The 20,741-nt window shown below is 35.2% G+C and overlaps 1 protein-coding gene across 1 annotated transcript in view; it reads left to right on the forward strand.

Moving 5' to 3' along the window:
* The window catches only part of LOC123717555 (probable multidrug resistance-associated protein lethal(2)03659), a 42,647-nt gene that overhangs the window by 8,668 nt on the left and 13,238 nt on the right, over positions 1 to 20,741 (forward strand). The window contains exons 2-20 of the mRNA XM_045673616.1: positions 4,080 to 4,224; positions 4,951 to 5,013; positions 6,045 to 6,121; positions 6,458 to 6,569; positions 7,566 to 7,670; positions 8,422 to 8,524; positions 8,684 to 8,915; positions 10,514 to 10,670; positions 11,422 to 11,778; positions 12,642 to 12,792; positions 13,779 to 13,940; positions 14,396 to 14,525; positions 15,332 to 15,441; positions 16,068 to 16,193; positions 16,457 to 16,591; positions 17,041 to 17,140; positions 19,179 to 19,329; positions 19,427 to 19,497; positions 19,838 to 20,006. Coding sequence (XP_045529572.1) covers positions 4,145 to 4,224; positions 4,951 to 5,013; positions 6,045 to 6,121; positions 6,458 to 6,569; positions 7,566 to 7,670; positions 8,422 to 8,524; positions 8,684 to 8,915; positions 10,514 to 10,670; positions 11,422 to 11,778; positions 12,642 to 12,792; positions 13,779 to 13,940; positions 14,396 to 14,525; positions 15,332 to 15,441; positions 16,068 to 16,193; positions 16,457 to 16,591; positions 17,041 to 17,140; positions 19,179 to 19,329; positions 19,427 to 19,497; positions 19,838 to 20,006 — 2,591 coding nt within the window. The 5' untranslated portion in view covers positions 4,080 to 4,144. The remainder of the gene's footprint in view (positions 1 to 4,079; positions 4,225 to 4,950; positions 5,014 to 6,044; positions 6,122 to 6,457; positions 6,570 to 7,565; positions 7,671 to 8,421; positions 8,525 to 8,683; positions 8,916 to 10,513; positions 10,671 to 11,421; positions 11,779 to 12,641; positions 12,793 to 13,778; positions 13,941 to 14,395; positions 14,526 to 15,331; positions 15,442 to 16,067; positions 16,194 to 16,456; positions 16,592 to 17,040; positions 17,141 to 19,178; positions 19,330 to 19,426; positions 19,498 to 19,837; positions 20,007 to 20,741) is intronic.

The raw sequence follows: 20,741 nt of genomic DNA on the forward strand, positions 1-20,741 counted from the left end.
AAGCTAAGTAAAAAAAGGATATGTTTTTGTAGGTGTCTCAATTACAGAACCTTTAATAATAATAACAAAATTCATCTATCGCTAGTCCTCACTAGGGAGTCCCTGTGTTGTGGGTGACTAGACAACAATTAGCCAGTGGTATATGGTACATATTTAAAATAGTTGTTTGAGAAAAACTAGGTTTAGTGTTACAACAAATCAAACACAAGTCTTAGTGTGAGTGTGTGTGCGTATTTGAGAGTGTAGCTGTTATTTATATAATCTCCTGTTATTATACCTGTTCAGTTGCGACTCTCAATCCTAAGGTCGTGGATTTAAATCTCTGCGTACACTGATTTCATTCCATGTAATAACACTTGCTCGTACGGTGAAGGTTACGCTGGCTATAGACGCACCGCATGTTGCAGCCGAGACCGACTGCTCCAGAGATCACGTCGATCTGCAGTTTTCATACTAAATTCATATCCGCAATACACGGACCGCTCGAGCAGTTCCTGAGCGGTCACAGCAGTCGCTCTGCGGTCGAGTTTCACCGTGTGGTCTTAGAGCTGCCGGACCCACCATACACGGACCGCGGGCCACTCCCTCCCCGCTGAGTAACAATCCCTTCCTCTCGGCTTAAAATACTAACTAATTTATCAAATGAAACCACGGACATTCTAAAGTAATTGAAAAACCTTTTAATGTCTTCTCTCAGCTGGGAATACTAAGCATGAAATATTCCATGCTGTTCTCTTGATTGTAGTATTGGAGGCACCCACGTACTACGGTGTCTTCTACGCCTACGCCTGCATAAAAGCAGTACAAGATGCAGTGTTTCTTCATCGAAATCCATCTTGTAAATGAACTTGCATATTATTTTGCGGTCGAACACAACTGCTCCAAGCAGTCGTAGTCGATTGCATTATGCGGTCGTGTTGCAGCCGTGTACTGAACGCGACCGTTCTATAGCAGTCAGTCTCGCCTGCAACATGCGGCCAGTCTATGGTATGGCCAGCGTAAGTAATGAAACCACGTAGACCAATTGACACGAGACGAAAATCCTATACAAAATCTTTGTTTCTGACGCTTAAAAAAAATTGCACATAGATTTATACATCTATAAATAATCTCTTTGCACAGACTATTGCATAACAAATAAAAAACTCTAGATAAATGAATACACGAAGATAACAACAATGTATAATACATAGGAGTAATGTAACAAATAACACACTTATCAAATTAATGGTAAATTTTTACATTTTTGGTCTTCAAACGGATCCCTCGACCTTTTCATCATCCTCCCATCTTATCTGGCCGCCTCTCTTTCGTTTCCCACTTCGTGTGTACCACCTTGTATTTTGTTCCATTTGTGCTTCTCTTCCCTCATTATATGACCCGTCCATCTCCACTTTAGTTTTCGGTGTGTGCAGTATGCGTCTTTTAATTTTTATTTTACTTTAATATCGCTTAATTTTATTTTATTTCCGAGTTGTTCTGTCAATGCCCAGGTCTAATAACCGTACAAACATGGGAAAATACCCATATTCTAAACTTTTCTCTTAAAATTACTTAATTATTACTTACGAGTATAGCACTATTTATTTAATTTAACATTCCGATGTTTTCGAACGAATTGTAAACATATTATCTATCTCTACTTACTTGCCTTAATGCCCTATAACCCCTAGATGGGGCAGAGGTCGTCCACATTGAGTCACCATCGCGTTCGGTCTTGAGTCGTATGAAAACTCGCTCCAACTCTCTCCGGCTCTTCGTCTCACCTGCGTTGTAAGACGCCAGGTTTGCTTGGGACGGCCACGCTGCAGCTCTCCTTGCGGGTTCGAATAAAGCGCCTGCTTGGGGATATAATTGGAATCTCTTCGAAGTGTATGACCTATCCTATAGAGATCTTCACGGACAGTTAGATACCCATTCGGCGTAGTCAGTGGTTGACGGAGACTTGAAGTCGGTGCGAGACGTCTTTTGTAACCTTCCACGTTTTACACCCATAGAGTAGCACATATCTGACGTTGGAAAATAAAAAAATAATAAAAAGAGAATTATTCAAAATCCCAATCCAAATATAGTAATGCAAAAGAAATAAAATTATTCAATGTTAATATCGTTTCTCACTGATAAACGAAGGCTGTTTATTCTATTGTCTATTTATTAATGCTTTGACCATAGATTATTGTGCAAATGTGATTCATGAATTGTATTGTTTTGACATGACTAACGTTGACAGACCTTGTCTAGAGAGAATTTAAAAAATGTAACACATGGCTTTGGCAATCCGAGTGTACTGAGGTCGGTTTTCGGCAAAACTATGATTCGTAAGGTATATAGGGAAATGTAATGTTGTTACGAAAATATATATTTATCAAATTATATAGGTTGAATTTTTAGGATAAAATATATATTTTCGAAAATTTCAATGAAAACAATCTTTATCAATTACAATTTTTATTATGTATAAATATCATAAATGCTAATTAGTGTTAAGTGAAAAAATATAATTCAAGAACAGAGTGTTTTCCCGTTAATAGATAATATTATTAGACTGAAAGTAGTGTTATTGGACACTTTCTTATGGTATTAAAGTATACCCATAGTAATTTAATATAACCATAGCAAATTAGGTTAGACTGCAATTTCTTATTAGTCTTAAGTTACTCAAACTCAAAATAACTTTATTAATATAGATAACCAGGTACACTTATGAACCTCAACCGAAAAGGTTTTAAATTGATTCTAAATTTACATTTACTACCAGTTCGCAAGTCAAGGGCGTAGAGCGGGCAAGACACTCTCCGCCACTCTTTTTAATCGCCAAGTTTTGAATCATACAAATTGTTTGATACAAATCAATCATACAAATTATGTGATACAAACCATTATAATAATCGAGAAATTTCTTAAAAGCTTTATTGAATTTAGGTTTAACAAGAGTTTTGAATTTAGGCTAGATTGTACTGCTCCACGATGTGAATACATCAATTACGTACATACGTCCTTTTAAAACTAGGCCAAAGCTCTTTAAACACGTTATCCATATAAAAACAAGTATTTAGTTATTGTATATTTATATAATTTAATTATATTAGTTACACAAGGCTTAATATGTTTGTCTTATATGCCTCTATAAACTCAGGTGCTAGAAGATAAAGGTTACAATGGATGATAAATAGTTATGATTGTTGAGAGGTTTGAATTTGACTTTGACGCATGATAAATGTCATGCCTTAGATAAAACTTTAAAATTAGAACACATAGCCGGTGTATTGTAATTTGTTCCCCGTTTGTGATCCGTCACGGCGGGTACAGCGTCTATACAATGGCAGCAATCTGGTCGGTTTCTACCAGACTGTATGTACAGGTTATACCCAAATAATATGGAAACCAAAATATTAGGGCATATAAGTCAGTAAATTAAACAAATTCAAATTGTCAACTAGTGACAGTGCAGTTATGTACACATAGAAAGTGTTTATTCTTTATAAATATTTCATAATAATATTTAAGATGGAAAATCTTTTAAGTAAAAAATACCTATGTCAGAGTTCCTAGCTCTTCGATAACAAACAATAAAAAAATTCCATTATAATTGTTTTTGTCAATCACAATTTTTTTTAAACCGTTTACAACACGCGTAATAGAATGTATGAGTGTGTGGTTGCATGTCAGTGAATGAGTGAGTGTAATGTGTATGACATGTTAAGTCTCAGAAGTTTAAAGGTTTATCTTTTTTTTTAATGCATTATTGTAAAAAATGTTACACTAAAAAACCGCTGTGGTTTATTTTAATGTAACCTTATAGCAGTCTTGTTTAGGAGCTGTAGGTCTTTTTGGTTAGCGTTAGTCTATCTAATATCTGATTGGGTAGATTTATTAGCCTCGGTAACAAATACCTAAACCTTTCCTCGCCATAGACGTTGTTTGATCTTGATGTACAGAGCAGAACTGGCGTTACCTGCTAGAAGATAAAGCTCGAGTCTGTACGTCATGCTCCACTCGATTTTTATGTCATCTCGAAAGGTAGATTAATAATTCTTATGACACTGCCCGATTGATGATGTATAGGTTTTTTGTTCCAGTATGCCATGGAGTAAACGTGATACGAAGCAATAATAAAGTGCAATTATAAGTGTTAAGTCCCACAATGGATCCCGGTTATTTTGATACAGAGAGAGAACAGAACCCGCGGGAGAAAGCGAATTTGTTTTCTAAAACATGCTTTTGGTGAGTACCCTCTTGAGATTTTTTGACTACCCTCATTTACAAAAGTTTTGAGATTATTTATATTTATATATCCGTATGATGTAAACAATATTTTTGGTTAAGAAGCCAAATATATTCATATTATCTGTTGTAATTATGAGCAATGCTCTTCAATCGCATTGATTCGGCCGTAGTACGATGTTCTATAGGCAAAAGCTTTTCTAAGTAAATAGACTTCTTTTTGAAAATATTCATTATATAATATATACGCGGATATTTATATTAACATAGATAATCTAATGAACGCGGTCCAGTAGTTTCGGAGTCTATTCAATGCAAACAATCAAATCTTTCCTCATTATTATTTGAATATCTGCCGGCAACGCATTTGCGAGCCTTCTGGCAATGTTAGTGTTCATGGGCTGCGGTATCACTTGACATGAGCCTCTTGCCCGTTTGCCTTCTATTACAAAATATATAGACTAGAATGAAGTTTGGTGGCGCGTGATGTATGGAGTTGTTCCAATAAAACACTTTGTCTGAAGCTGGGTAACAACTTTGATATGAGCTTATTATAACTGGCATAAAATTAAGAGTTGCGACGCTAACAAAAACGAACTTGGCTTATCTAAGGGCTCACAAATCCAAAAGACACGTACGATATTGGACATTATTGGAAACGATAATGGTAAATTACAATTTATGAGTGTGCTAAACTATATATTATATTATTTTTTTATTTTACAGGTACACTCGACAATTATTTGAAAAGGGGAGAAAAGGACAGCTCAGCATATCCGATGTTTACAGGTATAACATTTATATAGCAACAAACCCGTGTTCTAGAATAATAATAAGTCATAAAAACTTTATTCATGACAAAGTATGTTGTACCAAAGAATAATAATTATAATTTGATTTAATTAATTATTACTTTATTAAGTAAAAGTAGTTTAAAGTTACAACTAATCAAAGACAAGTCTAATAAGACATTGAGTATGTGTTAATGGGTGTGTTTGCGTATGTGTTTGGTAATGTTAGACTTAAATCTAGTTCGAACAGCGCTCCAGACGTGACTGAGATATGAAATGGTCAACTCTAGTTTGTTGGTATAGATAAAAAAGTAGAGTTGAGTAATTTTGACGTTTAGGGACTCATGACTAAAATGTACGCAATAAAGCTATATTTAATTAATCCAAACAGATGCAACACAATGAAATAGATTATTTGATTAAGAATAACTACATTTATGACCCACCCCTGGGTAAATCCCTCCTTCATGGAACTCCAGTATATCTGCTCCTCTAAGGAACGCTCCGATGTAATTACCTAATCGTTTTTTACTTGGGGTTACATTGCTCCACTTCAAATATTTGTGGTTGCTCTGCTGTACAAAATTTTTTTATGACTCAAAAACTTGACGATTAACAACATTGTTAGACGACGATTCAAGTTTCTTGCCCGCTCTACGCCATTGACGTGCGAACTGGTAGTAAATGTAAATTTAAAATCTTTTCTGATGCCGTTAATAAATGTACCTGGTCACCTATATTGATAAAGATATTTTGAGTTTTAGTTACACTGAGCTGCATTATATATAGAAATCACACATCAGCCATAGTTTATGTAACTTAAGTTCCTATGGCACATTGGAAGAGGGCATCCAGAATGCTGCCTCTGTGTGTGGCAGCCATTTTTAATTTGTCTCCAAATCTCTGAAATGATCGCTGACAGATCTGTTTAGGGAATTCTGTGCTTGCGTTTGGGCCAGTCGAGAGCTTGGCAATGTAAGTACCTCTGGGGCGTCTTCCAAAAGTCAATCAGGGCTTGAATGCTTTCAGATGTACTCCAGGTCACAGGGCTGCCCCACGCGGTGATGTAATGAGTGAAGTGTGGAAAAATGAAGTTATGAAACAAGGTGATACGAAATTTTTATCGTTATAAGATAGAGTTATGTTTTTTTGGAGTTCTAATAATGACCAAATGTAAGCGTGCTTCACTACAAAGCGCTTTAATAACTACTTGATGAAAAGTTACGAACGAGACAGCTTTTTTTAGAAGGCCGGCAACGCACTTGCGAGTTGCTTGCGCACTTTTAAAACAATATTTGAATTAATTTTAAATTTTAAAAAATGTCGCACCACGACGCCTACAAGTAGGTGACCAGCCTTCTAAGGCTGACAGACGCCGTTAATCTTTGTGTCTATGTGTTTACTATAGTAGACATAATATTTTTAAATTTTTTTGCTTACAGATAAAACAGAAAAAACAAAGAAGCCATCGCTTCTTCATTGTATAATAAGGATATATGGAATGAAATTTCTTATGGCAAACATTATATTTGCATTAGTTGATACCTCACTTAGGTAAGATTTTGTATATTCTATTATTTATAACGGATATACATACAATATCGTTACTGTGAATTCACTCTGCGAACATATTAATGTATCGATAGTGTCTGAGACAGTATTCAGTAGTCACAACGACCTGGATAACGGGGATCTGTGCAACAGACTTGTATCCCTTGGTATCCTAGTAACCCATATGCACATGTCCCATAGATTATCTAAATTAATTCAATTGTAGGTACATATTCGTTCAACAAGCATGATGACCTGACTGATAAACCGATTCACATTGAATGAACACTTACCAATTAGAATTTTAAGTATTAGTCTTGGTTTAATTGAATTTGGGTTAGAAATTCTAGTAAAAGTTTATAGCTACAGTTAAAGGCGCTCCTGCACGTTTGTTTAATTTAAACTTAAATTAGCCTCATCTAGTAAAGAATTTAGGTTCTACAATAATTTTGAAAAATCCTGGACCAAAGGACCAAAATCCTGCTGTTACTTCCAATAACAAACTATACATTGACACAGAATAAATGAACATTAAACAGCTGTATAAATAACATGCATTTTACTTTCAATAATTTACATACTAGAATTAATAGAGGACACCGTGAGTCATTTCTGCAAAAACCCTTTATCTTTTAGTCGATATCAACTCCGGGGAAATAAATACAGATAACACAACTTTCTCTGCAGCTGTGATACTTTTTGATATTCAACACCTTTTGTCTTCAGTCACCGTGACCAAGCACGCTGTAAAGCACGCGAAACATTTAATTTAAAATTATGTAAATAATTATAAGTTTATAATAATAATACATAGTTTCAATCCGTTAAAAAAGTGTTTACTTTAAATACGAGAGTTAAATTTAACTTCGATTCAACATGTTGCATAATACTAATCATGTCTACATAAAAACAGCACCTAATGCGGTCGCAAAACATAACCTATTTCACATTTTTCACAGAAATAAAAGTACCTTAGTTGAAGGTTTATTACATTTTCAGAATATCGACGCCAATGTGCCTCGAAGGTCTTATTAATTACTTTTCGCCGTCCCATGCTGGAGTCAGCACATCGGAAGCGTACCTGTATGCGCTTGGAGTTGTTAGGTTGGTATACATATATATCCACTATATGTTATATGTATATTAATTAATATTTAAACAGATGAGAACACTTTAGTATTACAGTAATCAAGTTATTTAGTTTCATTTTATAACACAATTGAAACAGGTGCAAATGTATGCAAAACTAATTATAAATAAAAACATTACAGAGATATAACTTGAGAAATTTCCGCATTATAGGTGGGGAATTATCGCGTTATAGGAAAACTCGTTATAAGGGGGATTACTGTCATTTGAATTAAAAACAACTTAGTATAAGATTCATACATGAGGCTTAATGCCAGTATGACGTGCGTATGTTATATAAATACGGAAGTCTTATTTGGTTGAGTCTCGATTACGAGTGCATGATTATAAAACCTTTTTAATCTTTTAAGGAATTTTCTAACATTGTTTTGACATGGCAACGCCGGCTGTAAGCACGAAACACTATGACTCATTGTCCCGTTACGCTTATTGTCCACGTGCGCCGCATCTATTTATCTTCCGCTCGTTTCTCCAATGCGTCCGATTTTTCACTCTTTTATATTAAAACTAGTGATAATTCAATGAAACTGATTCAATTTTATTATATTATTTATTCTGACGTTGCCAGGTTAAACTATCGTCCGTAAACCGAATTTACAGACAACCTATTTTTGTAAGTTTTCGTCTGACATTTTGTCAAATGGTCAATTCTATAATCGAGCTCGAAATATGCGGTAGCAATAATTGTTGTTAATATTATTTTCAGTTTTATGGCGATGAACGCCAGTTTTATCCATCCAATGTTACTATTTCTCCTGGACATGAGTATGAAGATCAGAGTGGCTTGCTGTTCTTTGATTTATAGAAAGGTAATATCTTCGAACTAATTTGACTTGACCAATATATTCCTTTGATCCCATTCCCCATTGTGGAGTTATAGGACTTCGATATACGACGCTTCATGGTACAGTATCTATTTTCAACAAAAACCACATGTATAGTCAATATATTGTGTCATATGCTTTCAGCTTCTCCGTCTAGACTTGACAGCTGGCGGTAAAGCCTCCGAAGGCTTAGCGGGTCACGTTGTCAATCTTCTGACGACGGATGCCCAAAGATTCGATATGGCCAGTCTCTTCATGATCGACCTGGTCAGGACACCGATAGAGAGTGTCATCATAGTTTACCTCATGTATCGCCAGATTGGGATCTCATCAATTATTGGAGTCGCTTTCTTGATCATGTTCATTCCTCTACAGGGTAAGTTTGCGGTTGACAGTTTAATGGTAAAAAATATTTGTACTTTATGGGTTTTAATTGTTCAACTGATCTCGTTGGTTCGACTTCTGGGTGGTAGGTGAAGTGACAAGTGTCTGCACCTGTACTAATACTGTTCTAAAATTCCTGGTTTCCGATTACAATTACCTTATCAAACATCCTTGCAAGTTCTTTTCGCCCGCTTTAGTTTCTTGATTTGGGAACTGGTAGCAAAGGGAGCGTTCAAGTATTACGTAACAAATTTTGGGGGGGGGGAGGAGGATCCCCCTTGTAAAACGTTACGATGCGGGGCGGGGATTGAATTACGCGTTATTGTTAATATTATTTTCCACTTTCCAGCACTTTACACTAATAGTCCTAAGTTTAAGTTACAAAGAGTCACTGGGGTTGGTCACGAGACGTTTTACTATCGGATACGGAAACGTTACGGCGCGTTTCCTGGGGGGGGGGGTCCAGAATCTCCAAAAAATGCGTGACGTAATACTTGAACGATCCCAAACGTAAATTTAGTTTTTTTTACTTGAAGTTAGTATACATTGTAATCAAAATGATTAAATAAGTATATTTTGCTCAATTATTGTGGTGTTCACAGTACCTAAGAGTACTGACAGTTGTTTTCAATATAGCCCCACTAATAAAACCTGCTCTGGTTGCACTAAATTAACTGAACATACTGGCAAGCCACTCTTTTTTATATTGTCAAATTCTTGGTTATGAAGAAAACTGTAATAAACTGTTACCATTGACACTATGCTTAACTGGACATATTGAAACAAAGACATAATAAATTAACAAGCGTTTGGCATCATCAGGCAAAATAATAGTTATTATATAGAGTGTCTCAGTGCCGATTTTACACACAAATTTCTCGGTAACGCTTTATAATTGTAACATTAAAGGCGTGAGTTGAGTTCGCAATGAGTTATCGTTGCTTTAGCAACAACGCAAGTTTTGTGATCGCTTTGAAATCCGCCGTTTAGCTGACGCCTTAGCATTCGGTGAATGTAGTCGTGTGTAGAAAAGTTCAGAGCGCCAGGATGCTTACTGAATACTACTAATACAGTTTTGGAGGTGGCCTTTGCCGACTGGCAAACAGATCTGCAGAAATCAAGCAAGATTAAAATATTTTTTTTCAATATGATGATTTATGTTTATATGTCTATCTAAGTCGATCTGAATAATAGGCTATATTATACAAGGGCTACTCTTCTTTAATAAAAACCCAGTGGCTTTTTTATCTCTGCCTTTAATTAAATTTAAGAATTAAAAGAAAATGTCTGTAAAAAGGCTTCTTACAAAGTTAAAGAGACTAGTGCTAGACAGGCCACTTCTAATTAATTTGCGATATTTGTTTTGTTAATAAGTGTTGTTTGATGATTTGCTATTTTAAAAGAGTCACGATAGTTTTTTACGCCGGCTTTTCTCTCGGCCTACATCCTCTGTCTTCTTTGCCGATGCGTAGTAATGTCTACCTATTAAAATTTGATGACGTGGAATAATTGGTACCTGTATTTTATGTTCCATAATAAATTCCATATTTTTATTTATTTATTACTAATATAGTTTATATAAATTTGCAGGTTATTTAGGAAAGATTTCAAGTCGTTTCCGTCACCAAACAGCTGTTCGTACGGACAACAGAATACGTTTGATGAATGAAGTGATTCAAAGTATTGAAGCTATTAAAATGTACGCTTGGGAGAACGCTTTTGCCAATATAATTGGGAAAGCTCGGAAGTGAGTATGCTAAGTGTATCCTTATGTTTACCGCTATTTTTTTTAATGTAATTGGTGGCTCATCTGCTGTTAAGTAATATCGCCCATCTCCATGCCCATGGTCACTCATTTTGCAAGAGGGCTCGCAAGTGCGTGCCGGCAAGGCCTTGAAAACTTATATAATGCAGTTCATATTTGTATCTAATTTATGTAAAATACGGCTTGTAATGTATCAATATGGCTGGAAGACTTCACAAGACTCCTTTTGTGAACTAGCAAACTGTGGAATCGAATCCTGGTGTTGGTATCCTGATTGTTTAAAAAAAGAGAAGGTTCCTCCCTCAAGGGCCGGCAACGTAGCCACGAAAATAGGGCTGCGATGACTGTCCTTTTTTGGTGGCCCGTAGGTTCTACTAGGTTATATTGGATCTCTGTGCTAGTTATGAAAATAATTCTTTCTTTTTATGGCGCGTTTCATTGGTACAAAGATTGTGCGCTCTGTTTGAAAGCGATTGGTAAACAATGTGTGTTATATGCATTGACACCTGTCACGTGTCAAGTTTTTCCGTCCGTTTGACCGAAGCAGTCTTAAACTCTATTACATTGTCAACCTTCAGGATCTCCAATACAATTGTAAATACTTGACTGAATCTCCTGATTTGCCAATTAGAAGCAAAATCAGATTTGCCTCCAAAGTTTTTCTTTGTTGAATCTCTGAGAGTCGATGCGTTGCTGAAATCTATGATTTTCTGTAATAACTGTGATTTTTCAGGAAGGAAATGAATATCATAAAGAAGATGTCATGGCTGCGGGCAGTTATGATATCGTGCGTGAAATTAAACACGAAAGTTGCCATATTTATCAGTATAATATCGTTTATTTCGTTCAAAAACGACTTAACTGCCGCCAAAGTTTTTGTTATTTTCTCCTATTATGAAATGTTGAAATATACTTTAGTTGATTTTTTGCCACTGGCAATCACGTTTACGTTGGAGGCATATGTCAGTGTGAAGCGGATGCAAGAATTTTTATTATTACCAGAAGTTGAAAATCAAGATGGAGTCGATTTAATTAATATTGAAAAGAAAGAAATGAAAAGTAATGGTGTGTTTGAAAAGATTGGAAATGGGTGAGTTTTAAAACCTATTTTTTTATATGTTTTTTAAGTTTTTTTGGAGTTTACTCCATAAGAAACGATTTGAGTTATAAGGCCCGGTACGGCCGGAAATCTTATGAGGAGTAAAATCAAGTGTAACACGAAAAGTTGAGGCGTTACGTAGAAAGAGACAAACATATATATCCGTAGGATTGAACGTGTGAAATGATTCCATCTCATTCTCTCTCTAAAATTGGATTTGTATAAATTGAACACAATTACTATTGTTATTATTATTATTATTTATATTGATTTGTAACATACTTTATGTAATACGCTTTATTGAAGTAATATAAATAATCCGAATAATTACAGATATATGTTTGTTTCTCTTATCATTTTACCAGATGCGTTCATTTACCCTTTTTCTCTATTCGATATATATCATATATCATTTTGTAAAACGTTACGATGCGGGGCGGGGATTGAATTACGCGTTATTGATAATATTATTTTGTACTTTCCAGTACTTTATACCACATAATGGTAAGTTTTAGGTTTAAAGAGTCACTGCGGGTGTTCACGAAGCGTTTTACTATTGGAAACAGAAACGTTACGGCGCGTTTCATGTGGGGGGGGGGGGGGTTCAAGAATCTCTAAAAATTGCGTGACGTTATACTTGAACGCTCCCTTAGGGTCCTTAAAGAAAAGCGTACCAATTCTTAAAACGCCGGCAGTGCGCTTGCGAGGCTTCTGTCAGTATGAGTGTCCATGGGCGGTGGTGTCACTTAACACCAGGGGCACCAGTTTGCCACCTGTAACATTAAAAAAAACACGTTAATACTTTACATAGTACCTCTATATGCATTAATTAATTTAAAAAATATAATTTTCAGGCAACAGGCTTATATAAAATCAGAATCTAATCTAGAACAACTCAAACCAGAAATTCTACTCAATTTTAAGGATTACACGGTCTATTGGAAAAATGTTGAAGAAGATGTATCGGATAGAAAAACACCCGCTTTGATGGATATTAATTTAGTGGTATATATTAAATTAACTATTAGAAATATTAAGAACATCCATAGCGCAAAATCATCATGAGCACACCCCACATACACACCTTCACGTACACTCACTTTACACCAACACACACAGCCAAATTAGGTATTACTTTGTTAAATGTATTGAATATTTTTTTTCCCTTTTATAAACCTTATGTATACCATACAATGGCTTTATTTTTTTGTGTAATTATTTGTTTTTAAATATAGTTTTTGTAAGGATTACGAAATAAATAAATGTATGTACTTTAACATTTATAGTTATAACAGTGACGACTGTTTTTCCGGTTTTTTTCTCAAGCTGATTTCACTATAGGTGTGTTAAAATAAAAATAAATTAAAGATGTTCAGGAAATGTATATGATTATAGAAATGTTTGTCTGTATAGTCGCTTTATGGACGATAGTTTAACGTCATAAAAAAACATTGCTAAAACGATTGTGTAGTTTCATGAATAAAATTGAAACTCACTATTTTGTATGGATACAGTATATAGGAGTGTATCTTCAGACGCGTAGGCCTATTGAGTGGAAGAGAGATAGATATAGATAGGCGCACGCGGACAATGAGCGTAACAGGACAATGAGCGTAACGGGACAATGAGACTTTTTCGTGCGTGCAGAGCGTTATAGACGTCGTCATGAACTGAAAGAATGTATATTTTTATATTCTTTCTATTGACAATTCTTTCAATTAGAGTGAGAGGGAAGAGGATTATTTGTTATATAAATTATACCGAATTAAAATGTTTCATTAATACACTTAGTGTTCGTCGATGTTGCTTTTTACGATACTATACTATACAGATTATATTATTATTAAATCTAGTGTAGATTTAATACTTATAACTTTGCTAAGGAATTAAAAGTTAATTATTTATTTGTTTGTCAGGATTGAGAGACATCTATTAGCTTATGGACAAAAGGCTTTCTTTCAATAAAATTTTACTTTAAAACATATTTTTAGATAAAACCAGAGACGCTCACAGTGATAGTCGGCACAGTGGGCTCTGGTAAGTCCACACTGATACAGGCGATGTTGAAGGAACTCATACCTAGTACGGGCACACTCAACGTACGCGGTAATTTGGCGTACGCTGCGCAAGAGCCTTGGTTGTTTGATGCGTCCGTAAGTATTATTTTTAAATTGAGTACAAAACTTTCTTGTCTGTTCAATTTTTAATTGATCACCGACTTTCCGAATTAGATAATCAAAATCATATAAACCTAAATTAATATTACAATAATTTATGTAAAAACAGCTTGAGCGTGCGACTCTCATCCCGAGTTCGTAGGTTTGATCCCCGGCGGTGCACCAATGGACTTTCTTTCTTAAGCGCATTCAACATTCGCTCGGACGGTGAAGGAAAATATTGTGAGGAAGCCAGCTTGCCTTAGACCCAAAAAGTCAAGCACAGGAGGCTGATGACATGCCTATAATTGACAAATGATTATGAAACATATACCGAAATCTGAGGCCTAGACCTAAATAGCGCGACTGATTTATTTTTTATTTAACAGTCGTTAGTCACATATAGCAAGTATGTTTAACATATATGTTTAGGTGTCTTTATCAATTACCAGGTTCGCCAAAACATATTATTTGGACAGGACTTAGATCTGAGAAGATACAAGCAAGTGATAAAGTGTTGTCAGCTGAAAACTGATTTAGAAATTTTGTCACATGGTGACAAATCGGTTGTAGGAGAAAGAGGTAATTTACTTTATTATTTCTACAATTGTTTACCATACAAATGTTCCACAAATGTTTTGACGTGGTACCAGGTGCCCAATGAAGTATTTCCGTACCAATTCTTAAAATGCCGGCATTTCACTTGCGAGGTTTCCAGCTATGTGAGTCCATGGGCGCTGGTATCGCTTAACATCAGGTGAGGCTCCTGCCCGTTTGCCCCTTGTCGATCGATTTCATATATATAGGTAATAAATAAATAAAAGATACTGAGACGTAGATGTAACATTGTTTCTATAAATGAATTGCTGTTCGTTTGCCCTGCATATCAAGAATGGCTGGACAAATTTGGCTAATTATGATCTTGTAATATTTGTGAAAGAAAAATACTGAAAACAACTGAATTTTTAATAAAAACTGTTCTTAGCTACGAAATATTCAATTTTCAATTGGTCGTCATATATTTGTAGATTCACAAATTTGTGTTTCTTAGCTGTCCGGGGTCGGATGTATTGGATCTATTTTGTATTAACTTATGACACAATGATTATTAACTTTAAAAACCTTAGTATTGTCTTTTGTTAAAATAGCTTTTACACATTAAGAAAAACACTTTTTGAACTGATGACGAACTAAAAGATGACGTAATAATAAATAACTATAAGTTTTAATAATAATACATAGCTTTAATCCATTCAAAAAGTGTTTTTTTTTTAAACCTTGTTTTTACTATTCCTATCGATATAAGCGTTTATTTCATAAGGAACTTGATAAAAACACATGTTATCTTGAAATAATCGGAACTAACTCTATAGCGTATAAATTTATAGGTACATCTCTGTCGGGCGGGCAGCGCGCGCGCATTTCCCTAGCGCGTTGCGTATACCAACACGCTGACGTCTATCTTTTGGATGATCCGTTAGCTGCTGTTGATGCTAAGGTAAACTTTTTATGTAGTATTTTTCGTCGATCACCTAGATTCATAGATAAAGTGAGTTTATTGAGTAAAACCTAATTCAATGGGACAATTAGGTTTTCCAATTCTAAATATAGGTGGGCAACGCACTCTGGCATTGAGTGTCTATAGCGGTATCACTTAACATCAGGTGAAGCTACTTACTTGTTTGTTATATAAAAAATTTAATATATTATTATTCAGGATAAAAGGCAGAAACAAAACTTAATGAATTCAATTTAAAAATGCGGTAATATTTTTCCATACAACACAAAAATAGACATAAAATTTATTACTAACAAAACACAAACACAATAACAATAATCAAAGATAAAAAAGAGCTAAGATTTTTTTAAAAGAACAAGGCACGCTTTCAGTATGTGATGCGTGTGTGCTGTGGTTGTAATTGGCCCAGGCTCAGCATTATGCTGAGGAGCAGAGTTGTTCCACAGCGCTGGTCATTCCGCCAGAGGCCACAGCAGCTAGTTTGCGCCTCAGTCGCAAAAAACAAATAAGAATCTAATACTTATTAAATCGAAAATAATTATTAAATCGTTCCAGTTCCTGAGTGCGTTTGATCTTTGCTATTATAAATGCCATTGTTATTATAGGTAGCCCAAGCGATATACGAAGAGTGTATACGTGGTTTTCTACGCGACAAAGCAGTTGTACTGGTTACACATCACGTGCAGTACGCGCGACAAGCGAACAACGTGTGCGTCATGAGAGGAGGAAAGGTTCGTAAAAAGACTCAGAGGATTTTATGTTAATGTATCGAGATCGTTATAAGCCTTCTGGAGTAGCAAGTGGAAAGGAATTCTCCTTTTTATAAACTCTTATTTACAACTCTTCTCATCTCTTTCTTACCCAAATGATAGGTTATGTACAGAAGGAGTCTGAAATTCATTACGTCGTATTACTGTCACTATAAATGAGAGAGATTAAATACTGATAAAGTAAGATAATACCTAAGATATTTGCGAGCAATATATTTTTACAGCTGGTAGCACAAGGAACGTATCATGAACTGAAAAATGGCGTACCGGAGTTTGAACAGCTTATAGAAATGGGAGAAAGGGTTGAAGAAGAGAAACAGAAGCAGAAGGTGACGTCATATGAGAATAAGGAGAGTATGGTTCGTATTTTTAATTAATTCCGTTTATCACCAGCAGCAAATGGCTGATCGTTTTAGAAAACTCAGGTCATTTATTATATAAAAAAAACACTAAAATACTAATTCCGTATGTCACGATTATAACTATATGTCTATTTAAAGGTATACAGTGTGATTATCAAAATGGATCCATCAAAAGCTGAACCTATAAGGAGTGATCATGTATTCTATTTTTCTTCTCTAAAGTAGATACTTAGTAGTATATATTGTAGTAATAGAGTATAATAGAATTTAATTGAAGATATTTCTTTGAGTATTTTAAAAAGTAATTAAAGAGTATTAATATATCTTTTCATAAAAATGGTCCTTCGAACCGGATTCTTAAATGTCAAGTTTACACGAAACACATAAATGCTCTTGAATATCTGATTACATACTCCGAGAGAATGAAGATTATTATTTGGTTTTAGGAGCACTCTCACATTCTTCGATCCCAACGGTCAATGTCTGAAGCATCACAGCTGTCATTCAATCTGGATTTAGACAATAATTCAGATCCCAAATATGAAGGTATTATAAATATTTTATTCTGTGTTTATTTATAATATTTAGAATATATGCAATTGCTGTAAGCCTTACTGTACAATTATACTGAAACATTCATCCAATAATGAAATTCGTATACAGAAATATTTTTTTGACGTGACAACGTCTTATAATTCGATGGAGCCGGCTGCACGCACGAAAAAACATGACTCATGCGGCGTTGCCTCGCTCTGAGTCGGTCCATTTAAGGCTATAAGTGCAAGCGAGAGCGCGATACGAGCGACAAAGAGGCACAATCGGCCTCCGCGTTCGACATCTGTCTCTCCTACTTGAGTGAGCGATGAAAAAAATTGACACAATTGTATTTGTGCGTACAAATAAATGTAACAAGATGAATTCAATTCTGATTTCCATTTACCTACTTCTCTATATCCATACAAAATATCCATCAAACAAATAAAATTAAAATTTTCTTTTGAAAAAGCAACCATTGCATCAGTATTTTCTTATGACGTTGTCACGTTCAACTTTCGTCGGTAAAGTCGGTTTACCGATTTTTTTTCCAAACGACCTCTTGTAGATGCCTCCTCCAATAGTATTTAAAAGCTAAGTTGTTTTTGGTTAAAACTTTAGAACCATATCTTTCTTTTCCGTGCTTCAAATTTGTCTACTACGGTTAAATGATTTTTATTTTATGACTTTGTGATAATTTTCAATAAATTTAATGGTGAATGTTTCTGGGTGAAAGTTCACATATTTGTTGACTATTGCGTATGTAAATAATACCATATATATTTTATTACCTGCTTATAAATGCTGATTAATCATTCCATGCTGCTAAAGATGTAAGCTTTTTCGGTGCGTATGATTTGCCATCTGTTAAACATTTCTCGTGCTAAGTGATATGTTTCTGGATAACTTCCAGTTGTGCTGCCTCTATCAACTCATACCGAGAACTAATTATCAAAAGTTCTTTTAATTAAGTAAACACTTGTGTGTTTTTTTCCTCTTGATTCCACTCAAGATGATCAGCTTATATTGATGGCTTGGAATATCTCCGCACAAAAAAATAATTATCGAAATCGGTGCGATGTTTAAAATAAACGACAATAAACACATAAAAAAATACATACGCTCGAATTGAGAAAGATCCATTTTGGAGTCTGTTATTAGTCACGTGACCAAGCGTAAGCTAATTTTATTAAAATACGACTTTCCGTTTAGCTGCTTCATCATATGAGGCTCCTGCCCGTTTGCCCCATATTCTATAAAAAAAGAGTCATGGCCCAAGCCACAAGTGCTATTTCTAGAGCGATTTGAAGATCGCTTCTTTGTTACATTTAAGAAAGTTTTGCTTAAAGAGATATTTTTTTTTGCTATTCATCTCTTCTAGATCTTTATAATTACGCCTCGTGTGCGTACATGTTGATTTCATTAATTGGAAAAAGCCATTACATTTTTGATTCTTTGCAATTTAATGTTTTTTTTCTTATTTAAATTAAGGACCTCTACGTACTAGCCTATCGGGCACGCAGTGAGTCAGATATGTGACCGAGTAGGTAGGTAGCAGGGCAGTGTCGAAGTCTTTTTAAAAAAGGGACATTATTAACTAAGAGGGTTAGCGTCCCACGCCGGGCCCGGGCGTCAACTACTCCAGAAATATCGTCATGACATCTATGGGCGAGTCGGAGCCCGCTGACCTCTCGTGCTATTAATGTCAGTGACATGTTTGACAATCTTGCCGCAGAATTTTTCCAGCTGCGATCTGTGCTCAAGCAACATGTCGGACAGCCCGTCCCGGGATATCCTCATGCCAGTCTCGATCTCCAGATCGCACCTGGCCCTTCCGAATGTTGCACAGTCAACAAGTAAATGAACCACCGTTTGGTCGGTTCTGTCATCACAGTCACACACGGGGCTCGTCCTCAGTTTGAGTCTGTAAATAGTGTCCAAAAGCCTCGTCGCCAGTCTAAAGTTTTATTGTATGCCTGAATAATATTTTTTTTCTACTATCTCGTTACAATGCTATGAGTGAAGTATATATATAATCCTTTTTCAACAGGTGAAAGTCAAAACAAAGGTTCAGTATCAAGCGGCGTGTACGTTTCGTACATAGCGAGCGGTGGTGGGAAGTTTACAATGCTACTACTACTTTCGCTGTTTCTAGTAGCGCAGGTGTTCTACTCGTCTACTGACGTCTGGCTGAAAGAATGGTTAGTCCAGTATAACACTCACTAACACTAACAGTCTTTATTATGAATTGCGATTGAAATAAGTTGTTCAGAATTTCTAACCACCTTTTTGTTTCAGGGTTAACTTGGAAGAATCAAATAGCGCTCAGGGCATAGCGATCAGAAACAATGCTTCAACAACACCTGAAGGTAACATTCTTGTGCCCGGGTTCTATTTCCTAAAAACCGTTCGTAATTACAAAAAAAAAGTATTTTTGATAATATTGTCTTTTATTAAAATAGCTTTTACACATATAAAGAAAATTATTACATATTATAAACTTATAATTATTTTACATAATTTTAAATTTCCCACGTTTCGCGTGCTTTACAGCGTGCGTGGTCACGGTGACAAGTTTATAATAATACATAGCTTCAATCCGGTAAAAAAGTGTTTTATTTAAGTATTTTTGAATTTGAATTTGACATGACAAACAAATGTTTTAATGACTTTCTTTTATATATATATAGATATGTGTTTTATTTCTAGTTATATACGAAAACCTGCCCCGTAACCGATGGCACCTGACTCGCGAACAGTGTGTCTACATATACGCTTCACTTATCGGCATTTGTATGTTTTTCACCTGGAACAAACTGCTGGTTTTCTACAACACCTGCATACGTGCTTCTGTACAGCTCCATGATACAATGTTCAGGTATGTTTTTATTTATTTATTACAGAATTGCATACATTATACGTTACATACATTAGCCGTTTAAAGGCCGGCAACGCACCCTCTGGAATTGAGAGGGTCCATGGGAGGCAGTAGCACTTAACATCAGGTGTGCCTACTGCCCGTTTAGAAATATTATCCTTACAGCCTTTGCCAATACGATAAAGTCGAGAAAAATAAAATATAATGTTATATAATATTAAATACATAATATACACGATATCGTCACTGTGAATTCACTCTGCGAAGATATAAATATGGCGATAGTGTCAATAAATGTTTATACAGGGCTTATGAGGTAGGTGTGAAGTATGTATATACTGGCATACAAGTTGTTGCCTTGGTTAATATGCTTGTTATCAAAATATAGTTGATTTAAAAATGTATCATAGCAAAGTGTTTTTTTTTAGTGACTTATTAAAACTGTACAATAAGGTTAATTCCAAAGAAAACATTTGTTGCTGGCGTTTTCAGAGACTCATTTCTTTCTTTTCTCTTCTTGTGTTGCGAAATACTTAAAAGCTAAATTGTGTAAAAGCATTATCGCACCAATTATTTACCAGAAACAATTTTTACAAGCTAAAATGTTTTTTTGTTTAACAATTATTCCTATTGGAGTTCAAGAGCTCTGGCATAGCAGCTTAAGTGGGCGATCCTCATTCCGGAGGTCTCGTGTTCACATCACGTATGGCATACCAATGGAAATTTCGGATTATA

The sequence above is a fragment of the Pieris brassicae genome, chromosome 12 (assembly GCF_905147105.1).
Source record: "Pieris brassicae chromosome 12, ilPieBrab1.1, whole genome shotgun sequence".
Lineage (NCBI taxonomy): Eukaryota > Metazoa > Arthropoda > Insecta > Lepidoptera > Pieridae > Pieris > Pieris brassicae.